Source organism: Heteronotia binoei, chromosome 18 (assembly GCF_032191835.1).
Source record: "Heteronotia binoei isolate CCM8104 ecotype False Entrance Well chromosome 18, APGP_CSIRO_Hbin_v1, whole genome shotgun sequence".
NCBI classification, from domain to species: Eukaryota; Metazoa; Chordata; class Lepidosauria; order Squamata; family Gekkonidae; genus Heteronotia; species Heteronotia binoei.
Genome location: NC_083240.1, coordinates 10098178 through 10116690, shown reverse-complemented (window position 1 = coordinate 10116690; position 18513 = coordinate 10098178). Strand labels below are relative to the sequence as shown.

The 18513-nt window shown below is 47.3% G+C and overlaps 1 protein-coding gene across 1 annotated transcript in view; it reads right to left on the bottom strand.

The window, feature by feature from the left end:
- The window catches only part of PUSL1 (pseudouridine synthase like 1), a 73619-nt gene that overhangs the window by 16924 nt on the left and 38182 nt on the right, over nucleotides 1-18513 (bottom strand). Inside the window, exons 5-6 of the mRNA XM_060259091.1 lie at nucleotides 9342-9491; nucleotides 3203-3376 (exon numbers count right to left, since the gene is read on the bottom strand). Coding sequence (XP_060115074.1) covers nucleotides 3203-3376; nucleotides 9342-9491 — 324 coding nt within the window. The remainder of the gene's footprint in view (nucleotides 1-3202; nucleotides 3377-9341; nucleotides 9492-18513) is intronic.

Genomic DNA, 18513 nt, shown 5'->3' with positions numbered 1-18513 from the left:
GATCAGGCCAGTGGCCCATCCAATCCAACACTCGGTGTCACATAAGAACAGCCATGTTGGATCAGGCCAGTGGCCCATCCAGTCCAACACTCTGTGTCACATAAGAACATAAGGGAAGCCATGTTGGATCAGGCCAATGGCCCATCCAGTCCAACACTCTGTGTCACATAAAAACATAAGAGAAGCCATGTTGGATCAGGCCAGTGGCCCATCCAGTTCAACACTCTGTGTCACAGAAGAACATAAGAGAAGCCATGTTGGATCAGGCCAGTGGCCCATCCAGACCAACACTCTGGGTCACAGAAGAACATAAGAGAAGCCATGTTGGATCAGGCCAATGGCCCATCCAGTCCAACACTCTGTGTCACATAAGAACACAAGAGAAGCCATGTTGGATCAGGCCAATGGCCCATCCAGTCCAACACCCTGTGTCACAGAAGAACATAAGAGAAGCCTTGTTGGATCAGGCCAATGGCCCATCCAGTCCAACACTCTGTGTCACACAAGAACATAAGAGAAGTCATGTTGGATGAGGCCAGTGGCCCGTCCAGTCCAACACTCTGTGTCACACAGTGGCCAAAATACACACACACACTGTGGCTAACAGCCACTGTAGGACCTCCGCTCCATATTTTCATCCAATCCCCTCTTGAAGCTGGCTATGCTTGTAGCAGCTGCCACCTCCTTCAGCAGTGAATTCCACATGTTAATCACCCTTTGGGTGAAGGACTTCCTTTTATCCGTTTTAACCTGTCTGCTCAGCAATTTCACGAGTTCTTGTATTGTGAGAAAGGGAGAAAAGGACTTCTTTCTCTGCTTTCTCCATCCCATGCATAATCTTGTAAACCTCTATCATGTCACCCCGCAGTCGACGTTTCTCCAAGCTAAAGAGCCCCAAGCATTTTAACCTTTCTTCATAGGGAAAGTGTTCCAAACCTTTAATCATTCTAGTCGCCTTTTTCTGCACTTTCTCCAATGCTATAATATCCTTTTTGAGGTGCGGCGACCAGAACTGCACACAGTACTCCAAATGAGACCGCACCATCGATTTATACAGGGGCATTATGATACTGGCTGATTTGTTTTCAATTCCTTTCCTAATAATTCCCAGCATGGCGTTGGCCTATTTTATTGCAATCACACACTCCTCCACATGCAACTGCTGGATTGGCCTTGGATCAGCCATAGCTCTCGTAGGAGTTGTCCTTGAAAGGGCAGCTGCTGTAAGAGCTCTCTGAGTCCCACCTACCTCACAGGGTGTCTGTTGTATGTGTGTGTGTGTGGGGGGGGAAGGTAAAGGAGATTGTGACCTCTCTGAGATTCAGAGTATAGGGCGGGATATAAGTCTAATTTCTTCTTCTTCTTCCTCCACCACCACCAGGGCCATGTCTATCAGGTTCCCAAGAGGTCTCCCGTCCTGACTGTGCTTCACTTGAGCGGATTGAACCCTGCATGCCTTTGGATTGAACCCTAAGACCCCAAGCGCTCCTCGCTTCCCAGATTTCCCCTTCGCGACTTGCAAGAAAAGAAAATCCTCCGCAAAGCATCAGATGACAGTTCTGCCCCCCCCCCCGGAATGTCAACTTGTTTCTGCGCAACGGGCTCACAACCCAGGAATCCGCTCGGCAGAGCTTCCAACCTCTCAGCTCAACAAGCAAAGGCTGAATTTGACTTTAAAATGGGAAGCCAGAAAGCTAAATTCAGAAGCCAGGGTGGTTTTTCTGGAAGGGGAAGCGAGAAAGAAAAGAGGAGGTTGGTTTAAACTAGGAAGCGACCAGGCTGTGTTTCTTGGGAGCGTGCCAACGCTCACGAACGCGCAGGGGCACAAACGAGAAGCGCTTTTGACATATTTGACAATATCTCATTGCGTTGTTGGGACTGAGGCCTGCAAGGGCTATCGGTGTATTGTTTGACGGGGATGAAGGAATAAAAGGGGAGAGGTGATGAAGAAGGAAGGGCAGGTCTGGGAACGGGAGCCCCAAGGGAAAGATGGGGGAGCTGTCCATGGTACTGAAACGCCACTCCTCTCCCCCCCCCACCCAAGGAGAGCAACTATGGCCTGACGGTCCCTGCTCATTCATTAAGAAAGGGAGAGCTTATACATACCAGATTTATTATGCAACATCTAATAAACCCAACGAGATTACAAAGAATCGTAACAACAAAGACCGGACACGGCATGAGCTAGAAGCTATATTCTAATATGGTGGACGGGCCTGAAAGCAACACAATGGGATAAAACCCAGCTTTATCCTATTTTGTTTTCATTGACCTAGATATATAAAAAAAAATGTCTCTGGGGCACAGGAGAAAAGGGGTGAACGGGAGGACAACAACTAAGCTGCTCACTCTTCCTACGATTTACTGAAATTGAACCATGCAGAACCGCCCCAGTCAGCCACGCAAAGGAAAAGATGATGATACTGGATTTATCCCCTGCCCTCCACTCCGAATCTCAGCTTGCGATCTCCTTTAGCTTCCTCCCACACCAGACACCCTGTGAGGTGGGTGGGGCTGAGAGAGCTCTCCCAGGAGCTGCCCTTTCAGGGACAGAATCTCAGAGCGGCTCACAACCTCCTTTACCATCTTCCCCCACACCAGACACCCTGTGAGGTGGGTGGGGCTGAGAGAGCTCTCCCAGGAGCTGCCCTTTCAGGGACAGAATCTCAGAGCGGCTCACAACCTCCTTTACCATCTTCCCCCACACCAGACACCCTGTGAGGTGGGTGGGGCTGAGAGAGCTCTCCCAGGAGCTGCCCTTTCAGGGACAGAATCTCAGAGCGGCTCACAACCTCCTTTACCATCTTCCCCCACACCAGACACCCTGTGAGGTGGGTGGGGCTGAGAGAGCTCTCCCAGGAGCTGCCCTTTCAGGGACAGAATCTCAGAGCGGCTCACAACCTCCTTTACCATCTTCCCCCACACCAGACACCCTGTGAGGTGGGTGGGGCTGAGAGAGCTCTCCCAGAAGCTGCCCTTTCAAGGACAGCTCTGCCAGAGCTATGGCTGACCCAAGGCCATTCCATCAGCTGCAATTGGAGGCGTGGGGAATCGAACCCGGTTCTCCCAGGTAAGAGTCCGCGCGCTTAACCACAACACCGAACATTCTGCACTTCAAGCTGCAACCGGCACGTTCTGTGCAGATCGGATCGAACCCCAAAGACCCCAAGTACTCTTTCTGAAGCGCATGAACGGTTCTCACCTGTCCTGGCTGTGATGCATGAGGAAACCAGAAGAAGGCCTGACTTCCGCCCGCATCAGGGTCCTCCAAGGGCTTCTGAAGGGTTGGTCATCGCTGGCCGAGCGGAAGGTGCTGAAGTCGTGGGTGCCCTCCAGCACGGCTGCTGCTTCCCGCATGGCCAAGAGATTGAAGTGGCTGAAACACGACAGGGGATCGGATGTTTTTTTAAAAAAGAGAAAAGCCAGGGGAGACATCAGAGCGAGGAGGAGGGAAAGAGCAGCAATGGGCTCTGTGCGTAAAAGTGCACGAGACGCTTTCCCGCTTGATAAAAGCCCCCAAAGCAGCCCCCCGGTAGGAACCGAAGCTCAAATCAATGGAAAGGACATTAGAAAGCAAAGAGGAACAACGGAATTTGGTTTTATCATGTCGGGGCCCTGACCCGGGTGACCCAGGCAAGCCCGCTCTCATCAGATCTCAGAAGCTAAACAGGGTTGGGCTTGGTTAGTTCTTGGATGGGAGGAGGAGAAGAAGGCTGCAGATTTATACCCACCCTTCTCTTTGAATCAGAGAGGCTTACAGTCTCCTTTATCTTCCTCCCCTCCCCAACAGACACCCTGTGAGGTGGGTGGGGCTGAGAGGGCTCGGACAGCAGCTGCCCTTTCAAGGACAACCTCTGCCAGAGCCATGGCTGACCCAAGGCCATTCCAGCATGTGCAAGGGGAGGAGTGGGGAATCAAACCCGGTTCTCCTCGATAAGAAGAAGGCTGTAGATTTATACCCCGCCCTTCTCTCTGAATCAGAGACTCAGAGCGGCTTACAATCTCCTATATCTTCTCCCCGCCACAACGGATACCCTGTGAGATGGGTGGGGCTGAGAGGGCTCTCCCAACAGCTGCCCTTTCAAGGACAACCTCTGCCAGAGCTATGGCTGACCCAAGGCTGTTCCAGCAGGTGCAAGGGAAGGAGTGGGGAATCAAACCCGGTTCTCCCTGATAAGAGTCCGCACACTTAACCACTACACCAAACTGTAGCCTAAAAGGGCAGGGAACACCTTATTTTTGCTTCTATCGGAGATCACCAGAGGGCATAAAGAACAGAAAGCCTGAAAATGTAACAAGGGGGGAAACGGAGAACACTTAGCAGCATGTATTTAATGACTTAAAACGAGGAGACCTAGAATAATCTGTCCCCCGCATGGAGAAGGGTCAGTCAGTCAACACAGCGTCTGTTTGTCTGCAGACACACTGATTCCAAAGTGAAGTTAATCTTGAGTTCTGGATCACATGATGTGAAGGCCCTGGGTCTCTTCTATTCAGATAGCAGCCACTGCCAAGTCTGCATTTTTCCACCTTAGGCGGGCAAGGCAGCTGGCCCCCTTCCTGGAGCGTGACGACCTAGCAACGGTGATCCATGCAACGGTCACCTCGAGGTTGGACTACTGCAATGCCCTGTACATGGGGCTGCCCCTGTGCTGAACCCAGAAATTGCAGTTGGTGCAGAACGCCGCTGCCCGGTTGCTATTGGGGCTCCCAAGACGGGAGCACATTCAGCCGGGACTCCGGGTTCTGCACTGGCTGCCAATACCTTACCGAGTTCGGTACAAGGTGCTGGTCATCACCTTTAAAGCCCTATATGGCCTAGGACCTGCCTACCTGAAGGACCGTCTCTCCCCACATGTGCCCCAGAGAGTACTGAGATCGGGAACTCAAAATCTCCTGGTTGTCCCCGGGCCAAAGGAAGCCTGTTTAAAAACTACAAGGGATAGGGCCTTCTCTGTAATGGCCCCTTCCTGGTGGAACCAGCTGCCGGAAGAGGTAAGGGCCCTGTGGGACCTTGTTCAATTCCACAGGGCCAGTAAGACAGTCCTCTTCCGGCTGGCCTACAACTAACCAGCACTGAAACTGAAACTGAGTGTAGTTGCAAGACCGCCCTATGTCTCGAATGGTTTAAGTACATAACTATGTGAATGTTTAGATTTTTATTATGTAAATTCTGGAATGTCTAATTTTTTATGCATAATTTTATATTTTTATGTCAGATTTTATATGTTGTAAGCCGCCCTGAGCCACCTGGTGGGAAGGGCGGGATATAAATCACAAATAAATAAATAAATAACTATTCTGCCATTGCTGAATTTTGGTCTCTTGCCGAAATTGGAAAGCCCCCCCATCATTTGCCACCCATTTCCTAGCGAATGGTGTTCAAATGTACAGCTGTTCTTGCTATTTTTCCCACAGCACCAGGAAAGAGGGTTGAGGTAGACTGAGCTAGCGACGTCTGTCCCATGCAGGACCTACCTTGTCCCCACCTGGGGGGGCTTCTCTGTGGAGACATTACCAGAGCAGTGCTACAATTAACCTAGAACTGCGGTCCCACTTTCAGAGGGGAGATGGATGGCCCCTCAAGGCAGGGCCTTTCTGGTTGTGGCGCCTTGCATGTGGATCAGTCTCCTCCCCCGCAGCAAAGCAGTGCTACAATTAACCAAGATGTGTGGTCCCACTTGCAGAGGTGAGATGGATGGCCCCTCAAGGCAGGGCCTTTTTGGGTTGTGGCGCCTTGCGTGTGGATCAGTCTCCTCCCCCGCATCCTCTGTGACTGGCATCGCATGTGATCAAGACGTGAGCCCTGATTCTAACAGGCAGATGAATGAGGGGATAGGATGCGCAGGTGAAGTGGAGGGTCACTTTTGGGGTTGCTCCCTTCTGGAGAAGAAATCAGCACAGTAAGCAAAGAGGATTTTTGCTTGACGTGCTACTTTTCTATGTGCAGGGAGTTTTACGGGCCAAGGGACGTTCAAAGCTGTGAAAGGGACATTTAATGCTTTGCCTGCAGTTGGAAGCGGTACAGACAATTCTCCCCCTCAGGATCACCCCTCCCACTTCATTCCCCTGCATGAATGGACCAAGCCTTCACGGTCTGCTCAGGCATTTACGAATCATGGATCAGGGCCCTTTGCTTTTGCAGAAACTGGCGTTTTAAGAAATGTCGCGGTCAGTGTTCCCTCTAAGCTGAGTTAGCGTGAGCGAGCTCACAGATGTTTAGCCTCTGGCTCACACATTTTTGTCGTAGCTCAGGAACGATGACCCCAGAGCGCACTAAATGATGCAGCAGCTCACAACGTTAAGAAATGCCAGTCACTCACAAGGTAGAATTTTTGCTCACAAGACTCTGCAGCTTAGAGGGAACATGGTTGTTTTTTTTTAAATATATTTTTAAAAACCATTGTTATACACCTGGCAACCAGGTCCGTGAGCTCGTGAGGGTTAATTTGCTGCTGTTTCCTAATAACGACTGCTGCTATCTTTATTGGATTTCGTTTAAACAGTGCTAACTCGTTTAATTCTTCACAATAAGTGCCTTAATTGCTTATCTAATTGCCGGCATCCCCGTCTGTTTTAGAGCATCGCTTCTTCTGTATGGAATCGTTCTTTTAAAAAGATGAGAGTCCAATTCTTTATGGGTTTTAATATAAACGGACACGGAAACTTTTCATTGAGAGTCATTGCTAACACTTGCTGTCCAGGATCTTTTAACTGATGGTGTTGAGAACCAACTCGGGGACCTTTGGTTGGGAAAATATTGCTCCATGATACTGACAAAAGAAGGTACAGAAACCAAGGGGTCTTCTGCGTTCTCATTTTCATCACTTGTGGGTTTTCTTTTCCTTTTCCACATGTGGTTTGCTCCCTCTAGGACAGGGGTGTCAAAGATGCAACCCGGGGGCCGAATCAGGCCTCCAGAGGGCTTCTATCAGGCCCCCAAGCAACTGGATGTCATCTGCTTCCTTCTTTCTCTCTTTTGCTTCCTTCTGCATCACTTCTTGTTTTGCCAGGCTTGCTCAATCGCACAGGAGCTAGAGCAAAACCTCTATTTTTCTCTATTGGCTAAGGCTCCTCCCTTAGGGGAAAGGCAGAGCTTGTTCTTCCAGGCTCTCTCAATTGCACAGCAGAGTTACTGAGCCAAGTCTGTCTGTCTTCTATTGGCTGAGGCTCCCCCCACCCCCAGTCCTCTTGGGACAGAAGGAAAGAGCCATAGTTTCCTTTGCCCTGTTCCCTGGATCCCATGGAAAAAATACAAAGAAAGCACCTTTAAGACCAACGAGTGCTAACGTTTTAAGCACGTTTTAAGGTTTTTGTTTGTTTGTGTCCTTTATAAAGTTTATATCTCTGCTACCTAAACTTAAATAGGCATACACACGGCTTGACCCAACATGGCCCGGCCCAACCTGACACAGCCTGGCCCAACAAGGTCTCATTTATGTCAGATCTGGCCCACATAACAAATGAGTTCGACACCCCTGCTCTAGTGGTTGATTCAATATTACTTCTTTGTATGTCTGGCATATCTCCCTGCATATTTAAAGTGCAGGGAAATACGCCAGACAGACAGCAATGTAATATCAAATTGACCACTAGAGGGGGCCAAACAGGAGCAGAAAAACAAAGCAATAGGGAACACATAAGAGTCAGAAATGGCAATGTGGAAGTCCCCCAGGTGATCTTCTCCCAATGATACGCCACCTAGACCAGATCCTATTTCCCACAGCTGTTGACATCTGGAATGTTGACAAGCAAGTCACAAAGATCTCCAGTTGTGGTCCTCCCCTCAACAACTGGGATTCAAAGGTACACTGCCTCTATGCCTGGAGGTCCCACTAAGCCATCCTGGCTCCTCATCCTTGGTTTCCATCAGTTAGCAGACAAGAGGAGAGGGAGGAGACGGTATCAAAAAGAAAAAGCATGTATGTGTGTGTGTGTGTGTGTGTGTATACACACACACACACACACACATATATTGGCCACTGTGTGACACAGAGTGTTGGACTGGATGGGCCACTGGCCTGATCCAACATGGCTTCTCTTATGTTCTTCTGTGACACAGAATGTTGGACTGGATGGGCCATTGGCCTGATCCAACATGGCTTCTCTTATGTTCTTATGTGACACAGAGTGTTGGACTGGATGGGCCATTGGCCTGATCCAACATGGCTTCTCTTATGTTCTTCTGTGACACAGAGTGTTGGACTGGATGGGCCATTGACCTGATCCAACATGGCTTCTCTTATGTTCTTCTGTGACACAGAGTGTTGGACTGGATGGGCCATTAGCCTGATCCAACATGGCTTCTCTTATGTTCTTCTGTGACACAGAGTGTTGGACTGGATGGGCCATTGACCTGATCCAACATGGCTTCTCTTATGTTCTTCTGTGACACAGAGTGTTGGACTGGATGGGCCATTGACCTGATCCAACATGGCTTCTCTTATGTTCTTCTGTGACACAGAGTGTTGGACTGGATGAGCCATTGACCTGATCCAACATGGCTTCTCTTATGTTCTTATGTGACACAGAGTGTTGGACTGGATGGGCCATTGGCCTGATCCAACAGGGCTTCTCTTATGTTCTTCTGTGACACAGAGTGTTGGACTGGATGGGCCATTAGCCTGATCCAACATGGCTTCTCTTATGTTCTTATGTGACACAGAGTGTTGGACTGGATGGGCCATTGGCCTGATCCAACATGGCTTCTCTTATGTTCTTCTGTGACACAGAGTGTTGGACTGGATGGGCCATTGACCTGATCCAACATGGCTTCTCTTATGTTCTTCTGTGACACAGAGTGTTGGACTGGATGGGCCATTGGCCTGATCCAACAGGGCTTCTCTTATGTTCTTATGTGACACAGAGTGTTGGACTAGATGGGCCATTGACCTGATCCAACATGGCTTCTCTTATGTTCTTATGTGACACAGAGTGTTGAACTGGATGGGCCACTGGCCTGATCCAACATGGCTTCTCTTATGTTCTTCTGTGACACAGAATGTTGGACTGGATGGGCCATTAGCCTGATCCAACATGGCTTCTCTTATGTTCTTATGTGACACAGAGTGTTGGACTGGATGGGCCATTGGCCTGAACCAACATGGCTTCTCTTATGTTCTTCTGTGACACAGAATGTTGGACTGGATGGGCCATTGGCCTGATCCAACATGGCTTCTCTTATGTTCTTATGTGACACAGAGTGTTGGACTGGATGGGCCATTGGCCTGATCCAACATGGCTTCTCTTATGTTCTTCTGTGACACAGAATGTTGGACTGGATGGGCCATTGGCCTGATCTAACATGGCTTCTCTTATGTTCTTATGTTCCAACAACTCACCCTCGACATGTTGCCCAGCAGAGGTTCTGTTCGAAGACCGGCATCTCGAATGGGGAGGAACAGCCTGTGGCCACCCGATAAACATAGGTCCTTGACAGAGCTGAGAAGCGGGCGTGGAAGGTGTCAGGAACACGGTGGACACTCAGAACGCTTCCAGAAAAGACAAAGGAAAGATTCTTCCTTGACCAAAATGTTGCTGTTATGTGGACAATTTTTGACATCCAGGGTTCAAGTGAAGAATGCCCAGGTCATCCACCCCTCTACTGCATTCTTACCTGGAAGTTCAGGAAGGCAGACATCCTTTGTCCGCCCATTGAATCCGCACAAACCATCCTTCACAGGAGGCTACACAAAGAGAGTGTGGCTGGCTGAAGGTAAGCAATATGGATCGGTGCAAGGCCAGGAAAGCAACCCGGCTGGATCAGACCAAAGATCTAATTCATTCAGGTTAGCCACAGTGGCTAACCAGATGCCCCGGGAAGGCCAAAAATCAGAACATGGAGGCCGAAGTCCACTGACTCCCATTATTCAGAAGTAAATTGTTTCCCAACATGGAGAAGAAGAGTTGGTTTTTATACCCCGCCCTTCACTACCCAAAAAACTCTCAAGAGCGGTTTACAATTGCCTTCCCTTCCTCTCTCCACAACAGACACCCTGTGAGGTGAATGGGTCTCTGAGAGTGCTCTGAGAGAGCTGTGACTGCCTCAAGGTCACCCAGCTGGCTGCATGTAGAGGAGGAGCTGGGGACTCAAGCCCGGTTCTCCAGATTAAACCTCTTCTGTAAGGTGGTTCATGAGAACAGGGCTTTTTTTGTATCAGGGACTCCTTTGCATATTAGGCCACACCTCCCTGATGTAGCCAATCCCCCTGGAGCTTACAGGAGGCCCTGTACTGAGTGCCCTGTAAGCACTTGGAGGATTGGCTATATCAGGGGGCATGGCCTAATATGCAAAGGAGCTCCTGCCACAAAAAAAGCCATGCATGAGAGCATTCCTTACGCTATGCTGCCATGCACTTGGGGAGGATAATTAAACTATGGGATAGCTTCTACTCATCCTGAGGGGGGGGGGGAGAAAGAAGAGAAGAATGTACCCTCAGAGGTCTCGTACCAACTGAAACTGGCTTGCATGCAGAGGGGCGCTGGGGAACCTCAAAGAGTGAAATAAAACAATCCTTACACCGCGGGGGGCCAGACTGCGGCTCGGGAGTCACATGTGACTCTTGCACATTTATTGTGTGGCTCTCGAAGCCCCACCACCCTGTTATTTGACTTGGAAAAGGCATTTCTTTAAATCGCTTCTCCAAGCCAAGCCAGCTGGCGACTTGGAGAATGCATTTAAAGCTGCTTTCTTTCCACCTCTCCCCCTCTCCTACCTTTTTTCCCTGCCTGCATTCCTGCCTTGTGACTCTCAAACATTTGATGTTCATGTCTTGCGGCTCTCGAACATCTGATGTTTATTTTGTGGGGCTCTTACGTTAAACAAGTTTGGCCACCCCTGCCTTACAGTGTTCTGCAGCCACACCCAGGGTCTTGGCTCCCATCCAGATACAGCAAGTTCTATGGACTAGTTCAGGGCCATCGACCCATGTCAGGACTATACCACCTTAGGATGTGGGTAGTCTCCCGTGATTGAATGTCTGGAGTGGGAGGAACCAAACGAAGATTAGCCTGTCACGGTAGAAAGGAGCAGAGTTCTACCGTGATAGGCTAATTTTCTTTGTTTGCTGGTTTTCCAATTCTTTTTTTTTTAACATATGATAAATTTATTTTAGAAATTCCAAGTTATACAGAACTTTTTGGGTGAAGTTGTATCAAGTAGATTAATTCCATATATAACAAAATTCTACTATGCATAACTATGGTATATATAACATTGTAGAACATCTTATTTAGCATTTAAGATAACATCCAGCTCGCCAATCAATCAATCAATCTATAGATAAATAAATAAATATCTTCTAAGGATAAATTAACTGGTAATTGGGCGACAATTTTGACTCTTAAGCTAAGAATAATGCCTTGCTCCATCCCAAGCCAAACAAAAGGGGATATTTAAATACAAAGAGAAAGAAGGGATGGAGGGGTGGGGCGACGCGGAGCATGGCGGACGCCTAAGGAGCTCGCTCCCATCGAACTGTCCCCCCAACGCGTCTCCGTTCCCTTCTAACGCGCTTCACTCACCTGGGCATGGGCAAAAGATACCCTGGAAGATCTAAGACCTCCGCAAAACCCTCTGCAAAGACTCAAAAAACCCTCTTCTTTCAGCCGGTAAGTCCTGCTGCTCCCGGCTCCCCTCCGCGGCCCGCGACGATCCCCGTAATGGCGGCCGAGGCTTCTCCCGCCTCTGCAGAAAGCTCGCTCTTGACCACCCAGACCTTTCAAGAAGCCATTTCCCGGCTTGAAATGACAATCGGGGACAAAATCTCTAAGGCTATCACCCCCATTCAGGAAGAACTCTCAAAACTCAATGAATCAATTTTGGCGGCTTCCCAAACGGCTGATTCCGCCTTCGAAATGGCGTCCAGTGCAAAAGAAGCTGTGGAGGCCCTGCAGCAATCCGATCTTTGGCTTCACGAAAAAGTCCTTTATCTCGATAATAAACTCAGATCCTCTAACCTGAAGCTGAGGGGGGTGCCTGAGCACGTGGAGGAGAACCAAGATTTGAAAATTTTTATTGCCACCTGGCTTGCCTCAGCTCTGGGTCTCCAAGATGGAGTAGCACCGCTTATAGACTCTGCTTATCGCCTGGGCTCCCTGAAACCCAATTCCAAAGACTTTCCTCGAGATATACTGATTGTGGTCCCTGATTCTAGGACCAGATCCGTTATTTACCGTAAAGCTCGTTCTGAGGAGTCCCTGCTCTACAGAGGAAAAAAGGTCTTAGTGCTTGCCGACCTGTCGCCAGAGACCTTAGCTCACAGGAAAGAAATGAAACCCATTCTGGCTGCCCTTGCTGATCACAAGATTCGCTTTCGGTGGTCCTCCCCTACACAAATCTCCCTGGTCCATCAAGGCATACGCCTATCAGCCTCAGACTTCGCATCTGGATGTGACCTCCTCAAGCAACTCAACATAGATATGTCTCCGACTACGGATCCAGACCAATCCACCGCATCACGTCGGCCTTACTCGTCTTCCTTACCCAGATGGAAGAAACTACACTAATGCTGAACTCAAGACGGATTGTTACCTTGTGCCCAGCAGTTTGTTCAACTATGTTCCACTGAAACTTTTGTATTTTGTACTACCTTACTACCCAATATGAAGGGTTCGGTGCATTCTCACTCTTTTCAATACTCTCTTGGGGCAGTCGGGGAGCCCTTTCCTTGTGGCCCTCCACTGTCTGGTTTGGTTCACAAGTCATAGCGTATAGTTCTATTGTCTCTTCCTAGAGGCAATGAATGTTTTGGTTATATTTGTGTTGTTATGGTTATTACAGTTCCTTCTTTTTTACAGGGAAGCAGACTACCCTTTGTATAGGACCAGGAGGAAGCTTTACCCTTTTGTCCTTGACAATTTTTCAGGCAGTACCTACCTCTCTGGCCCTATCGGTTTGTCCACCGATCGTCAGCAGTTTCTATTATTCCGGTTCTCACTCTTTTTCCAGAATTCGTGGAAGAACAGGTCCTCCTCCGTCGCTACATTTTTGACTTTAACTTTCTACCAGACTGTGACTTTATATATGCGCACTCTATACCCTCCAGGTATCCTGGCAGCTACTGTCTTATTTCACGCCACCTTCAACTTTTTTGTTTTCACCTTGGCCTCTATATCGTTAGGCATTGGACCTTTCTGCTTACCGTTGTTATCTCTGATGTTCGGACTTTGTTTATGGCTCTCATCTCTTTACAGCCTTTTAACTCTGGTATGCAAAAGGCATAGCGTGCTCCACCTAGTCCTCTTTATTGTATGTGTATGCTGTTACCCTTTCTGTATACCCAGTTATCACTATGTCTGATTTAAAGTTGGTTTCACTTAACTGCAGAGGGCTTAACAATATTATTAAGGCTAAAAAAATCTCCTCAGCCCTTTCCAAGTTACACCCTGACCTTCTTTTCTTACAAGAAACCCACATTAAGTCATTAAACACCACTATTTTGCGTTCTAGATGGTTTCACACTCAATATGCCGCAGCTGGGTCATCTAAATCACGAGGGGTGGCTATTTTGCTTTCCAGACGTGTTCGGTTCGTGCTATCTGCTCAAGAGACTGACCCTCAGGGCAGGTACATCTTTATAAAAGGTATGCTCAACGACTCCCCGGTCACCTTAGTTTCACTCTACGCTCCTAACTCAGCCCAACTCACCTTTATCAACGAAACGCTTTCTAAACTAGCTTTCTTTCAAGAGGGCGCAGTCATTATAGGCGGTGACTTCAACTATATCGCTGACCCCCTGTGGGACAGGTCTTTTAACACGCGCCCCCCTACGACCGCCCCCCCGTCTCAGTTGCTTCCCATACTGTCAAACTTTGACCTGTGTGACGTTTGGAGACTCAAAAACCCTGGTGTCAAGGACTATACTTACTTTTCCACTGTGCATAATATTTTCACCAGGATTGATTATTTTCTTTTTTCCTCTTCCCTAATAAATAAAACATCCCACGCAGGCATAGGTCTCAGGACACTTTCAGACCACGCCTGGGTGGAATGCACTTTAACCTTGACCCCCTTAGAAAAACCTTCCTACGACTGGTCCTTAAATAGATCACTTTTATTGAATGAAGACTTCCGCACACAGATTGATCAAGAACTAAAATTTTATTTTGAGAATAACTCAGATTGTGGTGTCTCTCACGACATCGTTTGGGATGCCATGAAAGCAGTTATCCGGGGCAAATGTATTTCCTTGAACTCTGCCTGTAAAAAAAGGAAACTTGAACTTAGGCAATCAATATTGGACAATATTAAAAGTTTAGAACAGAAACACAAAGCTACAGGATCCAAAAAAATATTCCACAAACTCCTTCTTGAAAGGAAAAAACTTGACCTTATGGAAACCTCCACTATTAGGAAAAATTTACTGTTTTTAAAACAGAAACATTGGCACAGCCACCCTCGGGCCCTTAATATACTGTCGTGGAAACTCAGAAAAGAGGTAAATGAAAGGCAGATTTTTTCTATTAAAGACCCTCAAGGTAACATACACTCCTCCAACCTGAAAATTCTACAGACTTTCCACCAATACTTTAGTCAGTTGTATGCCTCATCCAACCCTCCTTCCGCTCTTATCGAAGAATTTTTACAGGGGCAGAATACTGTCGGACAACTCTCTACTGACCATAAACTCTTTTTGGATTCCCCCATCACCCCTCTAGAATTAACTGCAGCCATCAAAGCTTCTAAACTTAACAAAACTCCAGGCAGAGATGGCCTACCATCAGAATTTTACAAAACTTTTGGTCCTTCCCTCACTCCTTACCTTACTACTGTATGCAATCACATCATGGAGTCAGGCCACATGCCCCCCTCCTGGTCTCAAGCTAAGATAATACTCATACCGAAAAAAGATAGAGACCTTCTTAGTACCAAATCCTATCGACCCATTTCCTTACTCAATACAGACTACAAAATTTTCACTTCCGTTCTAACTGCTAGGCTCAACCGTATAATTGGCTCCTATATTCATCCCAACCAATCAGGCTTTATCCCAACCCGTGACATCACTGACAATACCAGACAAACGATTAATTTGATTCAATACTGTTCTTACCAACCCTACGAATCTTGTTTCCTCGCCCTTGATATTGAAAAGGCCTTTGACACGGTTGAGCCCCAATTTCTAAGTAAAGTACTGCAGACCATGGGCTTTGGAGCGAAATTTATGACTACTATTAATTCCCTTTACTCTAGCCCCTCAGCTCTTCTATACATTAACGGCCAACACTCACCTACTTTTCCTTTAGAGAGAGGTACACGCCAAGGTTGTCCTCTCTCACCTTTGCTTTTTGCCTTGGCAATAGAACCTTTGGCGAATAAATTACGACAATCTCCTAACTTCCAAGGCATTATGGTTCACGACCACACTTATAAAATCAGTCTTTTCGCTGATGACATTGTCCTCTATATCTCTAATCCTTTACAATCTTTGCCGACTATTTCTGCCCTCCTATCAGAATTCGCTACATTATCAGGTCTCTGTGTCAATGACTCCAAATCAGTTCTTTATCCTATCAACTTACTACCTCCAACCTCCAAAGCTCTAGCCTCCGACTACCCTTTTCATTGGGTCCAAACCACATGGTCATACCTAGGCTTGAAAATTCCGTTAGAACTCTCTGACCTAATTAAAGTAAATTATATTTCCACTATGTCAGAGGTTTCTAAAACTCTTAAACAATGGGACATTCTACGCTTGTCCTGGCTGGAGAGAATACAGACCATTAAATCCTTTATTTTCCCTAAGCTTCTATACCTGTTCCGAGCTCTTCCAATTGAACTACCCCTACCGACTCTAAAAACTTGGCAACACACAATGACAGCTTTTATATGGGGATACAAAAAACCCAGGATAAAGCTTTCCACTATTTGCAGATCTAAAAACAAGGGTGGAGTGGCCGTCCCAGATATTATTCGCTATTATAAAGCAACCATCTTGTCTCAATTCGTCAAAATCTTATATCGCCATCCTTCTCCCCCTTGGAAGCCTATAGAGGAGGCTCATTTTTCTCCCCTTAAATTTTACGAGCTCCTCTGGCTTAAGAAGTCTGAAAGACCTCCCTGGCAGTTTGTAAACCCCTTTCTCCGGGCTCTTCTATCTGTTTGGGACTCTGTACGTTCGTATATAGCTCCTGGTCACTCCATTATTTCATCTTTTATAGGCCAGAAGTGGTTTCCCCCAGCTCAACCCCCTTCCTCCTTTAAAATCTGGAGGAACTCTTCTAAGACCTACCTTTTCGACCTCCTCTCTACCTCACGACAACTCTTACCAAAAACTAAAATTGATCATAAATTGATTGCCTCCGCACCATGGTTTGAATATTTCCAAGTTCGACATTTGCTTCAGGACCCCAACATTCGTCAATCTCTCTTACGTCCTCTGACGGACTTTGAACACCTGATACTACACCTTCCTAAAACTCATTACACATTAAAAGGCCTCATTTCACGTATATACCAAAGTCTCCTTTCTAAAACAGAAGACGTACTTCCTTCCTATACTACTCTCTGGCACAAAGACTGTAATATTTCTCTCTCTTCTGAACAATGGGACTCCATCTGGGCTAGCGAGACGCTACAATCCAGCATTATCAACATCTCTCAACAAAATTACAAATTAATCGCTCGTTGGTACTACACGCCTTACCAACTCTCTCACACCTCGCCCCAAGGTTCCTCTGACTGCTGGCGGAATTGTGGCCTTAAAGCATCTTATATTCACTGTTGGTGGGATTGCCCCAAACTTAAACTTTTTTGGTCCTCAGTCTGCGCCCATATCTCCTCCTTAACCAACGTTCTAATTCCAGCCACCCCGGAGGTAATCCTTCTCAATCACTGGCCTGGGTTACAACTTACCTCCTCCAAGAAATCCTTAATTACTAAATTATTGTCTGCAGCGAAATCATTGATAGCCCAAACTTGGAAAAGCCCTAATAAGTTGTCACTTGATTCATGGGTACTTAAAATTTGGGAGCACATTGCTATGGATAGAATCCAAGCCTCACTAGATCAGTCAGATCCTCTTCGAGCCCATACTAACTACATTGCAACCTGGTTACCTGTTTTGGAGAAATTAGATAGCGACCCATTTTACATAAACCCTTCTACCAAATGTTCCATTTACAAAGACCTCTTGTTATATTAACCTTTCAATTAGTGACCATCTTCCCTCTAGGAAACCCAGGATCCCAAGTTACTACGCACGCCTTGTGTATATTTTCTTCCTGCTTTACCCCTTCCCGATAAAGTTGTGGTTATAATTATTATTTAAGTTGTTAGTTATATATATGTATATGCAGTCATGCATCGATATACGTTTTCTTCATATCCTCCCACCTTGCTCTGTTAATAGACATCAGAAGTGTTACACCGATGACTTTCTCCAATGATGTTACTTTTGTCTTTTCATGTCTGTATAATTTGACTTACTTCAATAAACTTTGGTTTAAATTTAAAAAAAAAAAAAAAAAAAAAAAAAAAGAGAAAGAAGGGATAGCATAAGTTAGAAAGAATTATAGTGAGAGAAACTGAACGTAAGTTGTAAAATGTTTTTAGATTCAGTATATTCCAGAAACGGAAGCCATTTTTTCTTCAAAAGATGTGACCTTGGGGTAAATGTCGGACATTTACTAATTATAAGTTAATTATAATTTTCTAATTATAAGGACGGCTGAGCTTTCGTTTCAATCGGGGGAATGTTCAAATCGCCAACGCAGTCTGAAGCGGTACAGCCCTGACATGGCTCGGCCAACTGGGCGAAAGGGAGGGAACCTTAGCCCGTGACGTCCTCAAAGCCCCTCCCAGTGCTGCCGGAGATGCCAACCTCGCCTGACTAGCCCCGAACGGATGCGGATTCGGAAGGGTCGGCTCCCAGCCAGCGGCAGAGAAGTTGTGCTGTAAAGACGGCCGGGCCGGGAAGGATGACCTACTTTCCTCCTCGTTCTCTCCATCTGCTGTAGCAAGCTGATTAACAGCTGCTTGAAAACAACCATCGTGGACGGGATTTCAAGCGGCGGCAGCCACCAGGTATAACCGCGGTGAGGGTGGCTCGTCTCTTCCCAAGGGTCTTTGTAGCCCCCATCAAACTGAAGAATTCTCTGGCGCCGAATTTTTGCAGATGGCAGAAGGTTCCTTCCCCATCGGCTAGGAAGTTCATGTTCCCCCTTTGAACAAGCCGCCACCTTTGGCTTCCCCAGGTGAACTCAACTGTTTCTCGATAAGACAGGACCTGCTAGCCGCTATCCTCCACTATCCCCATCTATCCTCTGGAAAACCATGCGGAAGTTCTCCTGGGGGAAGTTCAACCCCGGACTTCCGCTTGCTATCAGAACAGAAGAGCCTACAAGCCAGCTTCAAGAGGGGATTGGATAAGCATATGGAGCAGAGGTCCATCAGTGGCTGTTAGCCGCAGCTTATCGTTGGAACTCTCTGTCTGGGGCAAGTGAGGCTCTGTATTCTTGGTGCTTGGGGGGGCACACTGGGAAGGCTTCTAGTGTCCTGGCCCCACTGGTGGA